The sequence below is a fragment of the Gorilla gorilla genome, chromosome 19 (genome assembly GCF_029281585.2).
Source record: "Gorilla gorilla gorilla isolate KB3781 chromosome 19, NHGRI_mGorGor1-v2.1_pri, whole genome shotgun sequence".
In the NCBI taxonomy this organism is placed as follows: Eukaryota; Metazoa; Chordata; class Mammalia; order Primates; family Hominidae; genus Gorilla; species Gorilla gorilla.
In genome coordinates, this window is record NC_073243.2 from 50845578 (window position 1) to 50867502 (window position 21925).

Here is a 21925-nt window from a genome sequence, read left to right on the forward strand (position 1 = left end):
AGATGTAAAGAAACTTTGCTAAGCACTACAGATGCCTTTGACGTGTTTATTCCCATTGACTCATATCTGTATCTCACCAGATAACCTATAGTATATTCATACCCAAACTTATCTTTTTCTAATACTTTAGTTATTAGTTTTTAGATAACCGGAAGAAGAATGAATATGAGCTTTTCATATCTATAGTAGGTTCACTTTCAATTCCAGAGAAACCATGGACAGACCTTTTTTTCAGCTAAACAAAGTATGGTAGTTTAATATCGCAGTAAGATCAAAAACCACCTTGACTGAGTATGAAAAATATTTGATGATACAGTAGTCTTCAAACTAAGTTTAAAAGATGCAAATAGTACATATATGCCAGTACATATGCCAGTGTCTTGAATACTGGGAAAAAGGAGGATTCGAGTGGGGGAAAGTTCACGACATTGTCTCTCTGCCTCTAATCTTTCCTGCTCAAGTCCTTGCAAGTAGAATCAAAATATCAATTGTTCTGAAATTAATTCTGCTTTTATTATTTCACTCCCTTGTTCAGAAAAACTTGGTAAGTTTTCACTTCTAAATGGAACAAAGGTCCCACTCCTAACGTATCATTCAAGTTCCTTCACAGTCCAGTCTCAACCTTTCTTTCCTTTCTTTTCCTAACTATCATTGTTCATAATACAGTAATATACCTTCCCAGGAGTATTCAATCTTTTGGCTTCCCTGGGCCACATTGGAAGAATTGTCTTGGGCCCCATATAAAATACACTAATATGATAGCTGATGAGCAAAAACAAAACAAAACAAAAAGTCTCATAATGTTTTAAGATAGTTTATGAATTTGTGTTGGGCCACATTCAAAGCCATCCTGGGCCATGTAGCCCACAAGCCGCAGGTTGGACAAGCTTACAGGTCTAAACTCTGATAATTTCACTACACCTTGGATATTCATACTTCTGGTGAGCAGAGGCTGCTTACACTTTTTATAGGCCGATATCAATCATAACGTTTAAGTGTTTAATAAGTATCAATATTTATCTCATATGGCTCTCAGAACAGTGAATTAATTCACTTAGCAAATATATATTGAACCATTACCACTATCCGGCCCTATTCTAGTTGTTGGCCAAACAGCAGTGAATCAACATGTCTCTCCTCTGAAAGAATTTAATTTTTTGTGGGGAGGATAGTACAAAATACATGAAATACATAAACACATTCAAAATGTGTGTCGTGATGGTTAGTTCTATGAAAAAAAATTAATGCAGAGTAAAGAAATAGTAATACGAGTGTGATTTTCGATTAAAAAGTCAGAATAGGTATCCCTGTCTGTTAAACTGACGTTTAAATCTTAACAAAATGAGTGAATTATGCATTTTTCCAAAGGAAGAGTGTTTCAAGAAAAAGAAATAGCAAGTGCAAAGCTCCTTAGGAGGAGGCACATTGTGTTTAAGGAACAGGAAGAAGTTGAGTATTGTGGGAACTGAGTAAGCAAGAAAGAGAATAGAAAAGGAGGCCATAAAGAGAGGAGAGGGCTTTTGAAAACCATGGAAAAGAGTTTGGATTTTATCCCAAATGGAGAGGGAAACTAGTAAAGGGTTTTGAGCAGAGAAATGGCATACATTTTCAAAGGATCACTCTGGGTGCTCTGTGAAGAATAGAGTAGGAGCAAGAGAAGAAGCAGGGAAAATGGTTATGAGGCCACTGCAATAGCCTTGGAAGGAGACAGTAGTGACTTGGACCCGGGTGATGGCAGTGGAGATGGCGAGAAGTGATCAGATTCTGGCAATGTCTTGAAACCAGAGCTAATTGTGTTTGATGATGGATTTTTACATAGAGTGAGAGAAAAAGAGATGAGTCAAAGATAATTCAAGGGTTTCTGGCCTGAACAAATTGGAAATGTGTGTTTTTATTTATTGAGCTTGAGGAGTTCAAGGGAGGAGTAGGTTTAGTGGTGGGGTGGTTCTGTTTGAGCATTTTGAGTTTGATAGTCCTGTTTGTGGAAAATGCTTGGGGTGCTGCCCCATTTCCCTCCACCCACTATAGAGTTCACCTGAGGCTATGGCAGACTCAGTCACTTTCCCATCTCAGGCACCTGGGGGCTTTCTGCAGTACAAAGGAGCCTGCTGAGACCATTTACAGAATTTTTTAACATTCCCAGTGGCAACACTCCAACATTGAGGGTCCAGAGTTGGTGCTTATATACCCCAGGTTCCACATTCTCCAGTGGGACAGTCCTGAGGCATGTGTATATGTGGTCCCACAAAAGGTCCCTGGGGAGATTGGGCCCCATCTGCCCCTGCTTATTAATACACACTGTATTAACTTTTCTTCCTTTGCTATCCCACTTCCCCATCACCTAACTTTGATTTCCTAGAATCGCCTTCCTGCCTCTTCTCCAAATAAACTACCCACTCCAAAATTTTGCAGTCTCCCTGGAAGGAATTAAACCTAAGACTATTAAATACCCATACGTCAATCTCCAAGAAGGAGATTGATACACTATTCTGAAAACCAGTCAAAATGTCAGGGATGGAGATACAGTTGGGAGGCGTTAGTCTTTTTCACAAGCCTATTCAAAAGCCCATTGCACAAGCACTAGATATGTGTAGATTCCTACACAGACTTGTTACCGTCCTTGTCTGCCTCATGTCATCTCTTCCACATGAATACAATGGTACTCATCAATGAATGCTCTGAACTTTCAGCAAAGGCCACAGTAGAATTTCTAGATAGTAGTAGATTGAGAAGTGATGACAATTTGATTGGAAGCTAAGGGATCTTGGGGACTTGTCTTGAATTTGCATTTACATAGAAAGCACATCGTTTTTATTTTTGATACATGTTTATTTGTGGTGGGTTTGGAAAACCTTGTAGCGGTTATGGAGGGGCACCCCAACCCATCCTTTGGTGTTGCCATTGCTTTTTAATTATGATTTGTGCTAAGCCACACATTCTCATTTTACCTAGCTCAGGGTTCTAAGCATGTTTTTCATGATGGTTTGGTTAGGAAAGTGAGTAGCAATGAATGAGCTCCTCAATAAATACATAGCACAGACACTGACAGGCAAAGTGAAGTTTGTAATCACTTCCCAATCAATTGTTCAACTGAATGTGAGAAGAAATCATTTTCTCTCCTGTTTTGAGTTAGAATATCACATAAAGCACAACTCTTCCTGCGTACATTGTATCATATTCCACAGTAATTTACTTTTTTGCAAGAAGTATCCAAAATTTGTTTTTTCCTGCTGAGCAGTTATCCAGATAATTGCAAATCAGTGGAATCATTTAAATGAATAAAGATTTTTATTCTAATTAACGTGCTAAATCAAGCGCACCAAATGTCTCTAATTCTTATATTACTCAAATGGCAATATTTTTGTCAGTGACTATCATATGAAATTTCAGGTGCCTAGTGCATTTTCAAATGGCACTCATAAGCATACTAACGTTTTATAAATAAATGTCTCCATATTTTTAAGATGAATGGACAATTTTTGATTTTTAATATAGTCCCCAATTTTCAATTTTTCAATTTTTGTTTACCGAATGGAGAAACAGCATTCATCAGAGCAAAAGAGCAAGTTTCACAAGTCATGGGAACAAACATAGATGCTAATTTCCTATTTTAGGAAGTTCTTTTTAAAGTATTATCATTAAGAAGCACAACTCTGTGGAATATTTATGTGCACATTTAATAATAGAGAATTCGGATGTCAAGTCTGTGTGTTACTCATACTCATACATGCATCCTCAAAAAGCCTTGGAAGTTAATCCTCAGCTGATGAAAGCTAAGCAATTGCTCTGGAAGGATACTTGAAGCTTTTGGCTCTTGGGGTGAAGGTACAGTCACGAAAACCTCTCTTCACAAGAGGGCGCTGTGCAAACAGCTAGCTCCTCGTGAAGGAAAATTGCCTTGCAGACTGGCACGAAGTGGATTTCTTTACATCTATTAAGTGCTCTGCCCTTCATAAAGGAAAGTTTCCTTGCGAACTGGCACGAAGTGGATTTCTTTACATCTATTAAGAGCTCTGCTTCTTTCTCTCCCTCTTGCTTTTTCCTTGCCATGCCTCTTCTTAGGCTCTGTAAGGCAGACTTCTTGTCTTCTCTAGTTATGCTTCTGCAAACTGCATCATGCTGATTCTATTAATGATTTGATTTTAAATAATACCATCATAGGTGTTAAATGATGTGTATGCCTATCTGGCTTCTCAGGACTTCTCTCTCACTACTTAACATCTCACCAATGTGTAAAATATCTATGAGACATCTTTAATTTAATATGATTCAAAAGTCTTTACTCTTGACCTTTGTTTGAAGTCTAATCAACTAAAAACCTAAAATTCCTGGTGGGAATAAAAGAAACTTGACTACTCTAGTTTTTTAATAAGATGTATTTCATTTATTCTGATTATAAAAGTCATCTTTATTTATTGTAGAAAATATAAACATTATGGAAAATAAAATTTAAAAACGTCTATCATTCTATTACCCAGAAATAACTTGATCAACATTTTGGTGCATATTTTAATGAATAGATTTTAAATGAGAAATGCTTTTCAGGAGTAATTAGATTCTACTTAGTATTGACAATTTTATAATATGCTTTTAAACAAAGTATTAACATTAACTTTTTTGGAAAATGCCACTTTCTGCTATTTATAGCTGTATTGGCTATTTTCTCAGAACTTCTGCTTTAATGAGTTTATACTAGAGTTGCAAATACACGTTCTTTGAATGTACTTGAGAAGTCGATAGTCTGAATCTGAGATTTTCCACAGCTCTTGGAGCACCTGAGAGCACACTAGCTTCTTCCACGATTCTGCAGTACTTGCTCCTTCCTGATAGGATGCCTTTGTAAGCGTACAACTCCAAACATGGGCTGAGTGTTCAGTAATCATTTGTGTTGAGTTCTTCAGTTTCATGGAGACTAAAATTAGGTTTTCTCTGTCACTCTTGTAATGTCATCTGACCTTGACCTGCATTTCAAAATGCTGAGAAGTTAGCAAGCTGACTTTTACACTAGGCACATCAGAAATAATTGATTAAAAATAGAGTTATTGAAGTTGAGTTTTTTTTTCATTTATAGAAAAGTACAATGTCTTGTTCATGACAAACAAGGCCTAACATTTATATAATGTTCATTTAAAATATATCAAAAGAAAACAAAATAATAAAACCCACAGAAAACCCAAAAACAACTCACTTATTAAAACATCTCTTGATTTATAAATATTATAGTTTAGTTTGTACAATATCAGTAACTGTGGAAAGTTCCCAGTCATCTCATTCCCAAGTGCTTGACTGACTCATAACTTACCAACAATTTTCTTATTTCAGAGAATCCCAAAAACATATTACCTAGGACTAACCTGGAATAAAACTTCATGGTTGATAGCTTTTATCAATTAAATGGGTATTGATTTGGATAACTCATAATCTTGAGCATATCTTTAGATTTACTTTTTATCCTGAATTTATTTTTGTTAGTAAGATTTAGAAATTCAGATTTATTTTGTGCTTTATATGACATAGAAAAAAACAAATTGTCTTTCCTGTACAAAGTCCACCCTTCAAAATAGACTCCAGAAGAAAACATAGAGACTTATAACTTAGGTTAAACATAGGCACAATCCTAAATATTATTCAGATGAGTCTTACCTGAATAATTGCTCACCTAATATGATAATCACCTGTTAAGAAGCAGTCTCTTAAATGTCACTGTTGGAATCTAAACAGTAGATACACAGGTGTTCACTGTAAACTTGTTTCAATTTTTCTGTATTTTTGAAAATGTTCATAATACCATCTTGGGGGGAAAAAGCCTCTTTTTGACATGGCAAGAACCATATTCTACTGAAACAGATCTTATATGCTCTATCAAGTTTATATTTTAGACGTCCCTAATTCAGCTCATTCTGGACTATTCCAGGACTGATTACCCTACTAAGGCATGCTTATTTTTTTCTTTATGTGTATAAGAAGGATTCAAAGGGACCGTTTGTCAGTTTTAATGTGTGAGCACTACTGATATGTTTTATTGAGAAAAAGCTTACTGCCACAGGTCACAGAGATATTTTTCCGAGGTAAGATTCTTGCTGGTTTGCAAGTTTTGTAAGGAGGCACCAGGACCCATCTCTGTACCCCCAGCCACGGAGCCCTTATTTAGACCCACACTGGGCTGAAATAGGAATGTCTGTACAAATGTATCTCTCCTGTGCTCTTTCCACTTTAACAGAATAGAAAGAATTGACTGGTTGAGCCCAAATATTTCCCCCAGGCCAGTGTTACAAACTGGCGTTTCACCAAAAATAACTCATTTGATTTGTTTTTAATGTTGATGATCTGAAAAATCATCTTCTTGTTTTTGTTTGTTTGTTTGCTTTTAGAGATAGGGTCTCTTTCAGCCAGGCTGGAGTGCTGGAGTTCAGTGGCACACTCACAACTCGCTGCAGCCTCGATTCCCAGGTTCAGGTGATTCTCCCACCTCGGCCTCCCAAGTAGCTAGGACCCCAGGCATGCACCACCATGCCTGGCTAACTTTTCTCTTTTTTGTAGAGATGGGATCTAGCCATGTTTCCCAGGCTGGTCTCCAACTCCTGGCTCAAGAGATCTGTCCGCCTTGGCCTCCCAAAGTCCTAGGATTACAGGCATGAGCTTCATACCTGGCTACCTTCTTCTTAATTATATACATTTTTTCTTAAATAAGAGCTCACGTTATTTTTTATTTCTATAAATATTTTATATTCCTTCTCTTCTTATTGTCCTGACACTTTGAACAAACGTAAGCCCGGTCAAATTTTGTATTACCCTTGAGTTTCAGTTTTTGGTTCATTCAGCCCTAAGTTCTCTTTGGGCATGAATTGTTTTCACCATTGACTACTAGCAGGCAGCTGGCATAGCCTGGGACATGTGAGGTCGTGCTAAACATGCATTTGTGAGTAGAAGGAAGGAAGAAAGGAGGGAAGGAAGGAAGGAAGGTAGGTAGGAAGGAAGGAAGGTAGGTGGGCGGGCAAGAGAGAAGGAGGAAGAAAAGAAGGAAGGGAGGCTGGTTGGTTTGATTAGCTGTTGAACAAAATTCCATATAGAAAGTAGCTTACTAGTCTATATCTTTTAGCTCTGTTTATTTCAAAGCTTTGTGTGTTTTTGTTAGGGTCACTTATGGAATATTTAGAAAAATACTTGCTGCCTCATGCATTTCACCATCCAGTGCCTGGTGAGACCTAAAAGCCCATAGTTATAATTTTGTTTCTTTGACCAAAGTTTGTTTTATTTTCAAATATAAATTCAATCCCTTAAGACTCACCTATAGCATATATATCAAACAAAAACACGTCAAATTTAACTCAGAATTTTGCTGGATAAATGATTTTACTGGATATCATCTGACCAATGAAATAACAATTGTGTGTTCTCAAATTTACTTCTACATTTTTAAGGTAGTAAGTTTAATTAAAAATCTCTAATATAAAAATGGCTTATTCTCTAAAATTTAGAGGTAAGCTAAAGTTTTCATCAAGGCCCCGTTATTTAGCACTTTCCAAACTTGGGAAAGTCACTTAACTCCACTGAACCAGTAGAAATAAAATTAGTGGTAACACTGAAAGCAAAAACCAGAACCAGTCCAATTGCCTTATTAATAATAGCCTAATTGTGTAAATGTCTGTTATAAATTTCTTAGCTGGTTCTGAGAGATAGCTAGTAAATGGCACCCTAAGTTTTATATATTCTGTTACAAAACAAAAACAAATAACAACAATAAGCTGTTTTCTTTTGCTGTTACTCGAACATCTGGATTTCTATTGTAGCCCCTAGCACATTGTTACCTTTGGTTGGATGGACTGAAAAGTGTTGTGATTTTTCTGGTATGTAGAATATTCAGAGGGAAAGTGCAGGGCAGTGCACAATGCATACAAACATTGACAGGATCACTTTTCCTCAAGCTGAACTATACTGTAGGCCTCCTCTCTCTCTAGTTACCACAGTTGAACCCACTCAGCCCCTACTTGCAGCCTCAGTCCCACCCCAGGCTCACAGGCCAATTTTGTCCTGGAATTAGGAATTGAAAGATCTCGGGTAAGCCAGCCACAATGGAGACAAGATTTAGAGATAAGCAAAACTGACTTGGACTCACACGTCTGTCATATATTACCTCTGTGGTGTTAGCCAAGTTCCTTAACCTCTCTGAGTCTCAGATTTCTCATCTATAAAGTGGTGATAATAATGTCTGCTCGTGAGTTGGAAGATTAAGTAACATGTAGATCTTATACCTGGCACCAATTGCTTTTCCTGTGAAAGTTCAAAACTTCTCTTATGATTTAATTCTTCAAGGAAGGTGACCTGACCTTTTTCATTCCTGTATTTACTTATATTCCAGGCATGTATTGGTTAAGATATACGTTTTGCAATTAACAGGGACCTCAATTTTAACCTCAGATCTGCTACTCATTGGCTGTATGATCATAGGGGCAAGTTACTTCAACTTCGTAAGCCTTCGTTTCCTCAGTGGTGATACAGAATAAAAATAACACAAAGCACACAGATAAATTATTATGAGGATAATATAATATATATTATACCCTAAAATTCTGTGCAGAGTCTTCAGAACACTTTCATGTTAGTTACCCTATTCAGTCCTCTCAAAAGCTCTTTGCAATGGCTCTCTCTCAAATGAGAACCAAATGGATAAGACATTATAACTCAGCAAGTTCAATAAACACCACAGAATAAACACCAAATAAGTGGTTGATATCATCATAGTAAAATGAGGAATTAGAAAAGTTACCCTGACATTATGGTGATGTTTGGTTCACAAACTCATTCAGTGCACAGGAAGTGTCCAAGTAAGGAAGGGGTCTGAGGATGACAGGTACTCAGGAATGGGAAAGTTTATGACTGTTGGCTCCAACAAATGGATAACCAGATTTAGCAAGATATTGAACAGTCACGGAAAAAATCCACGGCACCAAAATTTAGCACATGAGATTTTTATTTAGGGATTCTTGGTATTGGGGGTCTTTTTTCTTTCTCCCAAGGGAGTGATTTTGTTTCTCAGCCTAGCAATTTCATCACTGCTTTTGCTTATTTGTAAGCATAATTCTAAAAAGTTGGAAGAAGCCATTTCTGTCCTTATTTGGTACGTGGCCAACAATAAGGGTAGCATGAGTTGGAGTCAGTGTTGCAACTGGTTTCCCAATTAAACAACCTGTCTCTAGGATCCCATAAGTTTTCAAAAAATAAGTAGAAACATTTCTATATTTAGGAGAAGCTTAGGGTTTTGAACAATCGAGAAATTCTATCACCTAATTTTCGTAAAATTTCTTGCCACCTAATTTTTTTAGATCTTGTAAACAAAGTTCATAGAGGGTTTTAATGCTGCAAATAAAACATTAACATTTCTTCATATGATTAACCTTCAAGATATAACAGCTAATATTTTATTCTTACACACATGGGATATAAAGATTTCAAATAGAGAAAAGTGTTATCTATCAAAACTGAAGACTGATATTCTTTTTGAAACTGATAAAATGGTATGCCTACTTACCATGCTCATGAAGTTACCAATTGGCAATTTTTAGAACTTAAAGATGTTTCTAACAGTATAAAAATAGTTTTCCTACCTCTCCCAAAAGCTTACAAACATCAGTAGTGTGTGCCTAAAATTTTGTCCAGTTTTCAGAATGTTTTTATATAAATTGCCTTATTCAGCCCTCTCCAAAACTCTTTGCAATGGCTCTCAGATGAGAACCAAATGGGTAAGACACTGAAACTCAGCAAGGTCAGGCAACAATCTTCAAGGTCACATGGCAAGTTCATGGCATAACTGTGACTCTAATCTCTAATCCCCTATACAGTGCTGCCCTGAAAACTTGCCCAATGGTATTTTGATTAAAAAAATTAATCAATTAATCAATCAAATAGGAAAAAGAAACTAAATAAGCCCTACCTAAATTACCTGTTCTGAATTTTCTGCCCCTATTTAGGCACATATAATAATATAATGTAAATGCTCCATCTTATTTTTAAGATGCCCTGAAAATATTGGTTTGTCCATTTATTAAACAAGCATAATTGTGGTTTTTATGTCTCTAGACTGTTTGCTAAGCACTGAGTACCCAGAGGGAAAGCAGATGTTATCCATGTTCTCATAGTGTTTAGGTCTATCAGGGGAGCCAGATACCAAATAAGTCATTACTAATGTGATGACATTGACAAAGAGGAAGTGCAAAGTGCAGTGGAGACATCACCTGGTATGGGGAGGCAGGGAAGACTTCCGGAGGAAGTGAATTTCAAGATGTAATCCTATATCCACCACTCCTTCACTCACCAGTCAATAGCTAAGTAGGATTTTTATTTAAGACTGTATTCATGAGTAGAATATTAAATAGAAAGAATTTTTATGACTTTTAAAATCCTCATATACAGAGAATTGAACAAGACAATCAGTGACACCAGAAGACTTTTACACACTTGTTAGAAAATTGTGTTAAATTCTTTATTTCAAATGATTAGTCTACATTGATTTCAAGATTTTTAAAGAATTTGAGTCTAGAAATATTTTTTGAATAGTTAGAAAAATCTCTTAGGAACTTGTCAGTCATTTAGTAGATACTCAATAAACATAAAATTTATTTTCTTTTCCTTCCATTTCTTCCTCCATGATTTCTTTCCTTCAATCCCATTTATCCAAGTAGGCTTTATCCAACAAAGCTTTAGAAGGAGCTTTGTTAGTTTAGTGAATAGAAAAGCTTGACTTAGTTGTTTTCCAAATTGCTAAAAAAAAATCCTAAAATTAATGTGGATGGAAACCTTAAGTGTCCAGTAAAACATTTTGATTCACAATCATAGTCATATTGATTTTTTATCATTATATTTAAGCATGCCTCTTATTGATTGTTTTAGTCTATATCCTGATTTTAGCTCTTTAATTACAGTTTGTGTCTGTTTGTGTCCTGGGTCATATATGAGTAATGGATGCAATTGCAGAAGCTTAAAACACAGAGCATGCTTTCCCAGTGTTCTTAAGACCATGGGGTACCTTCAATTCTGTTAATGTTTTACTGTTGCCAAGTCTTAAAATAATTGTCTCCCATTTCAGAACATGGAATAATTGACCTTTCAATCAAGTAGACTCATATAAGGTTTAGAATGAATATTTGAAAGCAATTCAAAGAAAATTTTGGTATTATTTTGCAACACTTCCATTTTGAGAAATAACTTATAGTTGATTTTGATAAGTAATGTAATAAAAATCATTTTTTACATTTACTTGTACTGAATGGACATTAGTTAAGGAGTACACAAGCCCCATTATCAAACTGCCTTTTGTCACACTCTTTTGCAATGTATCATTCTGAAGATAGAATTACAACGACACCCTCATCAGAAGTAGATGGTAAATAACAGTCTGTTATTTGCTTCCACGTTAACTTCTGCTGGCTTTGAGTCTGTAACCAGAGACTATTTCAAAATACAGCACTATCCTGAAACCCACTATCTGCCTGCTCTGGTTTCCTGAAGCAATGTCTTTCAACCTAACGCAACCCCACTGATGTAACTGCTTATTTCTCTGAAGTTCAGCTCAACCCTCGTCTCTTCCTTATGCCTGTTAACTAGAGACTTGATGCGCAAGTAATTGAATGCCTATGTGGATTATGTTTAAATTATCCCACTCTCAAATTTGGGAGTTTCATTTTTATTCATAGTAGCTATCTCCTATAAAGGAAATTCTGAGTTTCTGTGTCAGACACCAAAACCCAAATTTGCCATTTGTAACGTCTGGAATCTTGGAACCAAAATCCCAGAAATATTCAAGAGGCAAAAAAGATGCCTTATTTAGAGCTCTGCAGAACGTAAGAGCTAAGTTATTGGCAGGAGACAGGCACTTTGCTGATACTTTAGTGGGGTTAGGACTTACATGGATAACAATTGGATGGGAGCAATGTTTAGATTTCCGAATCTGGTTTTCCCTGGGACATACAAAATTAGTGTGCACAACTTGTAAACATAATAATTTGTCTCAGGGATGGAACATCTCTCCTTGCTATTCAATCATGCTTTTACTAAAATTCATCTGGAAAAATAAACGCTTAATAAATGACAGTAATTAGAATGTTCAAAAGATGTCTTCTTTGTTCTTTTCTACTCTTTGATACCCATGAAGTAAAAATTATAAACAGCTTGTTGTATTATAAATGCTAGTAAAGATTCATCCTAGAAAATCATTTTATTTAATTTCTTATTTTTTCCAAATGTCTAAAGTCTCATGTCTGTGAAATATTAGCCAGTTCTTCAAAAACAATATTGATATTTCTATTTGAAATCAAGGCTTAATTTTGCTCATGATTAATCTCAGAAATAAGTAGCTTATTTCTATGACCTTACTGAGACCTGGTAACCTACGAAGGATTATGTGTAACTGTGTGGAAGAAATGAAAAGGAGGCGGTAAGTAATTATTTAAGAAAAAATAATATTGACAGACACTTCTTGTGGCTGTAACTGATTTCACACTAGGAAAATGAAGCAGAGTTTCAATTTTCTTGTTCATAATTTCACATTTACAGTTCCATTGTTTTATCTTGCTTAACTGTTCTAGATGACTGCCTTTACAAAGCAGGGGGGAAAGAAGGAAGAAATGTTTTTGACAGTAATGAAAAAGACAAGATTAGTTCTCTTTCCTTGCACATTTTTAGAAAAAGTTGGACATTCCCTAGCAGATTCATTCTAGATTATTCGTATGTCCTTGTAGCTTATCAATTAGATATCCATTAAATTTGAATATCCCTTTAAAAAGGTAAATTTGTAAGCAAAGGCAGTTAATTATTTGTGAAAATGTATACTGCTGGCTTTAGCCTGAATACAAAGATAGGGTTTATCTTGCTATCAGTAAAATTGGGATAACAATGAAAATATTTTTCTGTTTCCAAAGTCGTATACATAAACTGTTAGCTTTTATTAGAAATCAGTGATGCTGTTTCACCTACAAAAATTTAAACACCACCGGACAAAATGAGAGCTTTGTGTTGCCTGGAGGGTGAAAAAAGTCCATCTTTGCCAGCAACATCCCTTCTACTCTTCTGCTTGTCTTTGTGGCCTCCCTCCCCCTCCCTTTCACACCAAGCCACCTCACCCCACCAGCTGTTAGGGACTCCTCCCCTCTTTACGCAGATCACCAGTTATCTTACACTGTCTGGCTTTAGTCTCAGATGAAGACATTCTAATAAGCACCAAGTTGTTCAGCTCAGTGCTAATTCTGCCAGGAATGTGTGCATTTCCTAAGAGCTGCTGAAAATGGAAATTAAATAGTTTGAAAGAATTAAGTGATAATGGTGGCATTTCATACACCAGAAGGGCAGATTGGCATCAGTATAAGCACCTTTTCAATCCTTCTTTGAGAACACCAGGAAAGTGGCTACCTGTTTTGCTCATGCGAAATTTGGATCTCTCTACAAAAGCAAAAAGACAGTTTGTGAAGCGTTACAATATTGCAAGTTGATTCAGAGAGAATGTGTTGTGTTTATTTTTGAACTCTCTGCTCCTCCAAGGTTGCTGCTGTTCAGGGCAGTTCTCACTCACCCACTTTCTTTGAGCTCATATGTCTGATAAGAAAGAGGTGAAACTGTAAAAACCTTTGCTATTACTCGTCTCCAAAGCTGATATGAAACCTGTAGCATTCTTAAGAACCCCTGGTGTGCTGGATGCTGTTGTGAAAACAAGCATAATGTTTAATGTCTTGAGCTTTTATTGAAATTATATGAATATTCAAGACTCCCTTGGTGTACAAGAGACAGATTGAGCTTTAAAGGTCTCAAAATTTGCAGATATGGTGATGTTCACTGAGCTCAACTCTTGGTCAATTTTGTCCAGTTCAGAGAGGGTTAAATTCACTCTTGGGCACTTGAAGCCTCTCTAATCTTATCCTGGAGAAGTGGCGCTCTCCCTTGGTTTACAGTTGAGGTCACCCGCGGGGCAGTGTTTGGACACAGACTGATGAAATTATGCTGCATTGTTAACATTGAATACCACTCAGTGGTGAGGACCGATGACGGCACTAGGGTCCTTTGACTCCTTGGGTACAATTTCTTGAAATAGATGCTTTCCCAAAATGTCCTGGACTCATAAAATATATGAAGGATTCTATTTGGCTTTCATCATTTATTTAATTTGAAAGAAAGTTGTTTTAACAGATTTATCAGAGTTAAGAAATGTTTCTAGGGAATAGAAAATGGACAAGATAATTGATCTTTGTTGTTAGAGTCATGCATTGTAATTCACTCTCTAAGGTGACGCAGCATCTCCTTGAGGGCAAAGCTGCCAAAAGTTCTGAAAGTGATCTGCCTGTTTTTTTTTCTCACACTGACTTTTAGAGAGGCGCTGGTATTTTCAAGACGACTAAATCCTGTTTACATCCTGTGGAAGGTTGGCTAAGAATTATATCCATCTCTTTTTAAGAGAAGTTGAAATAAGGAAAATTATAGTTGGCAGTTAGCTGTGTGAAATTTAGTAATCTTTGTCAGATGACCCAGTCATAGGCATGTATTTACTTTTTAAAATTTTTTAACGAAGCCCAATGGGTTTACATTTTTTCAAGTTCACACTGATATAAAGGTTTACCCACTTCAATCACACCTTTTGTTGTGTGTGCATGCGTGTGTGTGTGTGTGCTGTGCTTTTCAGGAGTGGCATGTGACTATGCTGTTTAATCAGGGCTATATTTAAAAACAAATTTTCGAGGGAGTGTTTCTCACGTTAATTATGAGATAAGGCCTGAGTGAAGCAAACTCTGTCGCAAAGGCCAAGTGTCATGCAGCAGGAAGTCCTGGCCATCCCTTCCAGCCCTGCCTCAGCCAGCCTGCCACCTCTCTGTCAGCGCATACCACTGCACAAAGGAAATGCCCTCACTCAGCTACAAGTGCCTCCTGCTCCGTGCGGGGCCTCAGGGCCCCAGAGCCCCGCACCAGCTCTGACTTCTCGTGGTTCCTGGGGATCTTGGCATCGTCCTTAAAAATGGCTTTTGTTTGGGATCCTCTGGGAGCCACGGTGCCAGGACAATCTACAAGAGCCAAATCAAGATTGCGTTTCTCAAAGTCCTACAGGTATTACTCTTTTCCTTTTGTAGCTAGGAAGAATTGTTTAACTGCCTTAGGCCCCTTGCAAATAAGCCTTTGCCCTATGTTGACCTTCTAACTCCTAATGCTTGTTAAATTGACAATATATTAAATAAGAGCCAAGAAGATGATGTAAACCTTGAAATAGGGGTATGTAGGTACGTGCAGAAGTTGAAGAAAGTTGACTAACTTTAAAAGCTAATTCTGAGAGTTAAATGGCAAACTTAACAAAGCATTCATATTACTGCCACCTGAAAAACAGTGTATTAACTTTTCTGATGGCTTAATGTAGTCAACTCTAAATGTCAGGGAAGGGTTCTTGTATGACCAACAAAAAAAACACTACATTATTCTTCATAAGTGTTTCAGGGCACATGCACATGAAAAAATGGAAACTAATGCTGTTTCAGGTAGTAATTCAGTGTTCATCTTGCCCAGCAGAATTAGATGCCATGAATTCAAACTAAATATTTTAATAATCTTTTGTTTCTGGAAGTCATATTAAAAATCTTGACCTCATGACTTCACTAAACTGTCAATGACTGTTTTACAACAAAATCAGCTTATTTTAACCAAATAACTGGAAAGAAAGAAAACACTTAAAAATATTGGATTTCCTTCTTCATTTGAGTATTCTAGGTGTTAATAAAGAGAAGATTGATTATTCTTTATTATTGTTTATAAAGAAAAGCTTTTCTGTTTTTGATTGATTACAATCTATAGCACGGAAAGGTATCTATTTAATCAATAGTAAATAGAAGTGACATTGTTTGCAAAATTTTGGATATAAGGTCTTTCTATTTAGACCAAATGCAGCACATCTGGAAGCTGCCAGGCCTATGTAGAAATATATATTAACACTGAATTAAAATGTGTTCTGATTTGCCTGCATATAAAACATTCAAAGTTTGAATTAAAATAATTTATAAGGATTAATTATTTGCTTTAGACACTAAAGAAGATAATGTCCTTGGAATTTTTAGGGAACTATAAAATCAGAGAAATCAAATTTAAAAATTTTGTATAACAATGCGTAAGCAAACTTTGGCAAGAGGTAAATATAATTTGCCAGCTAAAGGTATAGGTATTAACTCCATTTATTTTTATTTCAAAATAAAATAATGATTTATTTGTTATGTTTGTTACAGCTATAAAATTTAGTTGAAAATTTTAAATTATATGCCTCCTATGTGCTTTGCATTTTGTTAAATGTGATTCTCGTGCTTATTATATGCTAAATTGTACATTCAGAACTTAACATCAATGATTTGCTAACATTACTGTGCATATTTCCAACATATGGTGGCTTCTAGGCTCTCTTCATCACTAGATCTGATAACAAGCTCCTTAATATCATAAATCTCCAGCGGCTGAATAAAGTAAAAGCAATAGCTTGATTGACTAATGAATTTGAGAAATCTCATGAAATGCAGAGTTTAAGCTCTTCTGTGTAGTTTGCAAATATATTATAAACCTTGCCTTCTCAATTTGGCAAAGATATTTTTATTTTGAGGTGTTATGGTATTGTAACAATTTAAAGCTATATGATAAATATATTTTTTCAAGGTTCCTTTGGTCAAGTTCTGACCCTTTCCAAAATATAAGCATTAGCAGCTAAGAATGACTTTTTCATGTATTTGAATACCTCACATCTGTAATTTTAACAAGTTTCATTTGTAACAAGTTTAAGAGGTGAGAATGACATCTCAAATATCCATCATGAGTCAGTTTCCTTTGGAAGCTTGAGAGGCTTAGTCCTTCCTTTACTTCCTCTTAATTTGAATATACAATTTCCCACAGAATAATTAATTTTTTTATATGTGCTGCTTTCACTGTTTGGAGGTTCTAGTTTATCTTTCCAGTTGCACTGCAAACTCTTTGAGGTTAGAAGTTTCCTTATATACAGCAAAAATGCCAGTAATGCCTATTTGATAAAGTATTCTGTTACCCTTTCTTATTTGGCATCACCCGATAATGCTTTATTGGCATAACCAACTTGATATGATCATATCTATCATAAGTTGAATTGAGTGGAAGGGTTAGGGAGGTAGGAAGGCAGTTGGCCACCGGCTCTTGCATTTCTGCAGGTCCCTCACGTATCCAAAGGAGATTACGCATTCAGCCACGACAATGTACTGACAATAATGAAAAAAGGTACATATCATATAACTTAAAATTTTTATCATACCATAATACCTCAAATGCACCATGAGTCACTCTATATGTATACAGACACATATACACACCACACACAGGCACATGCACGCACAGTTAAATGCTATAATTATCTTCTGAAGAGCATAGTTTTATTGCATAGCATTCTTGGAATTAAAGGTGTTAAACTATTTGATGTAAACATGTAAAATATCTCCTAATGTCACAGCCTCGTTTTTGCATTTCTTAATTTTAAAAAAATATACAAAATCCTTACACGGTGAAAGTAACTTAAGCTTATCTTGACCTTTAAGAGGCTTTGGATCTGATTCCGTTATTGAAGCAACTGAAAGAACTGGACATTGGACAACATTTCTTCATTTAATTTCTCCCTTATAATTTTTTTTATGAGCAATATTTTTTATCTTGTAAAATCTTCAAATGTGCCTATTGTAGTATCATTTTTCTTTGGCTATTGAATGGATAATAATGCATGATACTGGGGGTACACTTAGCTTTAACTGGAATATTTTTCTTTGGCATGGCTTTTGCTCCCTGGTAATATTCAGGCTAAAGGAAAGCCAGGTGTACAAGATATGAAATTCAATTAGTGTCTGATTTGTTAAAGTAATAGCAAATCATATACATTTAATGAGTGTTGACTCTTGAGAAATACAATCTTAAACAGTTTTACAATGCTCAAAATAGATGTGAAAGTTTTTCAGCTGTGACAATTTTTTATCTTATGTGAGTAAAATACATTTTTATAAGAAAAGATTAATATATAGCTTATTAAGTTTGATTTGAGGCAGAAAGAAGGATTGAAAGAGAAAAGAAGAGGGAGAGGGAAGGAAAGGCAGGGGAGGGGAGGGGAGCAGGGCCGTGGAAAGAGGAGTGAGGAAGAGAAAAAGAGAGAAAGCAGAGGGTTACATAATAAGGAAGGTACTTTTTCTCTGTGAGCCCAGAAGAGAGTGCCAACCATGTTTTCAGTAATGAGATCAGTGTTAGCATTAGGGCACCACTTACAAAGATGAGTACTAATTTTGAGGGCAAGGTGCTGATTTATCTGCCTAGGTTCTGGCACACATGTTTGAAGATTCACCTAATTACTTTAGAGCAACGCCCCTCCCAAGTATTATAGAGAAGAAAGAGGAGAATGATGTGCTCAAGAAAACAATGTGGAGAAGTTTATATTGGTTGTTTAAACATAGTACCTAAAAAAAAAAAAAACCGGGGAAAAACAATCTGGGAAGTAAAAAAAGAATCAACGAGCAAAGATTTAGCAAGCCTGTGGACCCTGACAACTCCAATAAGAGAACACTAGGGAATTTTGTAATTTAAAATATATTATTGCTTAAAACTACAGTAGGGTTCAAGGAAACTTTAAATAGAAAATTACTCTTCTTGAGATGATTCTGTCTTCCAAAGAGAACAAATCACAAGGATGTTAAAAGGAACATTTTATGTGACAAGTTTGGGGTAGGTACTATGTAACTAGAAGAGAAAGTCACTCAAGGTACATTTGAATGTAGGGCAGAGATTATTCCATAGCATTCCACAGGCCAGAAACAGAAAGTGTCTTCCAGTTTTCTTGCCCTTTATAGTAATAGGGGTCATGGGATAGAAATTCTCAGAAAATCTCCAAGTCTCATTTTTGCCAATTGTTTCAACATCTTTTCCTTCCCAGCATTTTAGCAGAGCTGCCAGACAGGTGATTAATTAAATACATATGTGCATACTTGTACCTCGTGTAGAAGGTCTAATGAGTAAATTTGTTTGATATGACATAGACTGAACAGTAGAAGGAAGGATTAATGACAGTCAGATCAACAAACAAAAGTACAAATGATATCTGGGCTACGAAAAGATAAAGCAATATTTGCCCAAACAAGAAGATCTAGATATCCCTAAATTATCTCCTATATTATTAGGAAGTAAAGACCAAATCTACAACTTTGATCTGGAAATTGTATAGTAGCTGATATGAACAGGGATCATAGGAGAGTGTGGTCTCATAGCTACTCTTTGCTACTACCAAAACCTGAGTGGTAGCACATCAGTGATTGCCCAACCAAACTGCACAATTCCCATTAGAAAAAGCTGTCTCAAACCCACATCTTAGAAAGGAAGTGAATGCCACCAGTGAATCAATACACTGGGATGTAACTTTCTGCATACCCCAAGAATACCTCCTGTTGCATAGCACTTTTTAGTTTTCAAAGCTTTTCAGATGTAACAGATGTGACAGCTGTTGTTTTTAGTGTGCCACAGCTCATCTCACTTAATTCTTTAGGGTAAGTGAAAAGGATGAGTGTAATTAGTATCAAATAAGAGAGAAGAATTGAAGGTTCAGGGACTAGAGACCACACATACATGTGGTTAGAAAGTCCAAAGTAAGAACAGTAGAGCTAGTTTGTATTGGACGCTTACTATGCACCAGGAACCATTCCCAATCCCATACATGCATTAGCTCTTGCATATCATCCTCCAAAACAGCCTCGGGAGGTGGATCTAGCATTACCTTTATCTTACAAATGAGGAAACCAGGCAGAGCAAGTTTAAGAAACCTGCACAGGTATGAATTCTGGAAGTCTGTGTTAGAACCAGGACTCCTGGTCCCTCTCCCACCTCCAGCTTCCTCACCAGATGCTATTATCAGCACACAAGGAAAAAGTTCCATAATGAGAGGTATTATTCTAACAGATGTACTATCTTCCTCTACTTAACTCTGAATTTTTCTCTGAAGACAGAACACCACGTAATTTGTTATAGAATAGGGCTTAGTAATCAGTTAAAATATAAACTTATTAAATAATATCTAAACTGTCCTCTAACCTAATTGATGTTGGTTTAAAGAAATGCTAAGCAAAAGCATCAAAATGAAGGTATTTTTATATTAAAAAAAGAAAAAGGAAAATGAATCTCTTATTTTATATTGTCTGCTTCTGCCCCCTCCTGGCTTTTGCATCATGGGCTTCCATCTGCCTCATTTCATCTGGCCAAAAACATTGGTCATGTGGTTGTATTTTACTGCCAAATATTACTCCTTGGCCAGCTGTTCAGAGGAGCCAGAAGATTCTCTGAGCTAGAGAGGTCAACTCCATCCTGTGTCATGTCTATTTATTCTACTGGCATAGTCTTGACTATTAAACTAGGCTTCTTAATGATATTTCAAATTGTGAGTAATGTTGGCTAAATTGACAAAAAAAATTACTGTATAGACAACATTTGTATCTAAGAATAACAATACTACTAACAACCATTGCACATTGTAGGAAGAGGTAGCATGGTATAGGAGGAGAACTTTGGCTCTAGAGCCAAACAGACCAAGCTTCAGTGCCAACTCTGCTGCTTTCTTGATTGGGCAGGTTTCCTAACCTCTCTGAGCCATTTCCATGTACATAAATAGAAAATTAAAATATCTACTTCATAAGGTCGTTGTGCAGATTAGATGAAAGCATGTACGTGAATGCAGGACTACCTGCCAACTCTTTCATAGCATTTTCCAAGTCTTCACTAACATTTCACAAATTTTGTGAAGCTTCTTTTGTGAAATACATTTTCAGATAAACTATCATCATTGGTACCACTCTTGGTCACAGAATAGTACAATAGAGCTGGCTTATAAATGGTTACCTTATAAGCAACTTTCACATACAACCCAGGCTCACCTTGGAAATGTAGTGTGCAGGAATGATTGACAGCTGGCTAGCTCTACAGCCACACTGCTGCTGAGGTTCACATTTTCACATTATCACTTATAGCTATGAGACTTTGGGCAAGTTACTTCATGTGCCTCAGTTTCCTCATTTGTAAAATGGAGTATTATGAGGATTAAGTGTGTTAGCCATGTAAAGTTCCTGGCACATAGACAACACTAAAATAAATGTCAGCTATTATTAATAATAGAATGTAAGCTCCACATGGCAGCAATTTTTGTCCTTTTTTCCACCTTTGTATGGCCAGTGCCTGGAAGAGTGCCTGGTACATATTAGGTGCTTGGCGTTTGTGTATTGAATGAATGAACCTATTAGCAAATGTGTTCCGATTCATGGCAAGTGTGAGGATATTCTGCTTCCTTTTGCCACATTCATGGGAAGAGGGGGTTAGAGCTGAAGGAACCTGATGGTTCATTTGTTCAAACTCATTTGTCTTACATTGAAGAGCTTGAAGACCTTTAAAGGCCCCAGGGTCATGCAACTTGATAGCGGCCTGGTCAGAGCTAGAACCCTGGCTCTGTGTGCTTCTGTGAAAATCTTTGTTCCAATGTCCCACCCCCTCACTTCAGTACATATGCCATCTAATTCAATGTTTTCAGTAAGGCAGCAAAAAGAATGAATGATTCAGAGCACACTTCTTGCAGACAGGAGAGTGTATAAGAGTCATAATTGGGCAATGACCATGGAAGGACAGGTTTCTGAATAAGAGAAAGACTTATCCAAGTAAAATTATGTTCAGACATTTTACTTACAAGTCTAAAAATCACTTGCTACAACAGCTACAATAGGGTTTTTGTAGGGAAGTACCACTTTGTAAACAACATTTTTGTAGAATGCATTATATGCATTTTTTTCAAAATTGAAGGAAAGCCCCATCTCAAACATTCAAAAGAATCTGCTCAATTATCAATGTAGACTAGAAACAGAGATAGAGAGGGGAGATACAGTTTGAGTGTTTT

The 21925-nt window shown here is 36.3% G+C and overlaps 1 protein-coding gene across 3 annotated transcripts in view; it reads left to right on the forward strand.

Annotated features, from left to right (window-relative positions):
• The window catches only part of PDE4D (phosphodiesterase 4D), an 800884-nt gene that overhangs the window by 398447 nt on the left and 380512 nt on the right, over positions 1–21925 (forward strand). The window contains exon 1 of one of the 3 annotated variants that reach the window (XM_055367861.2): positions 14822–15081. The exons of the other annotated variants lie outside the window; for them this stretch is intronic. Within the exon in view, the coding sequence (XP_055223836.2) occupies positions 14993–15081 (89 nt within the window). The 5' untranslated portion in view covers positions 14822–14992. Of the gene's footprint in view, positions 1–14821; positions 15082–21925 lie in introns of those variants that run through there. 3 annotated transcript variants of the gene reach the window in all.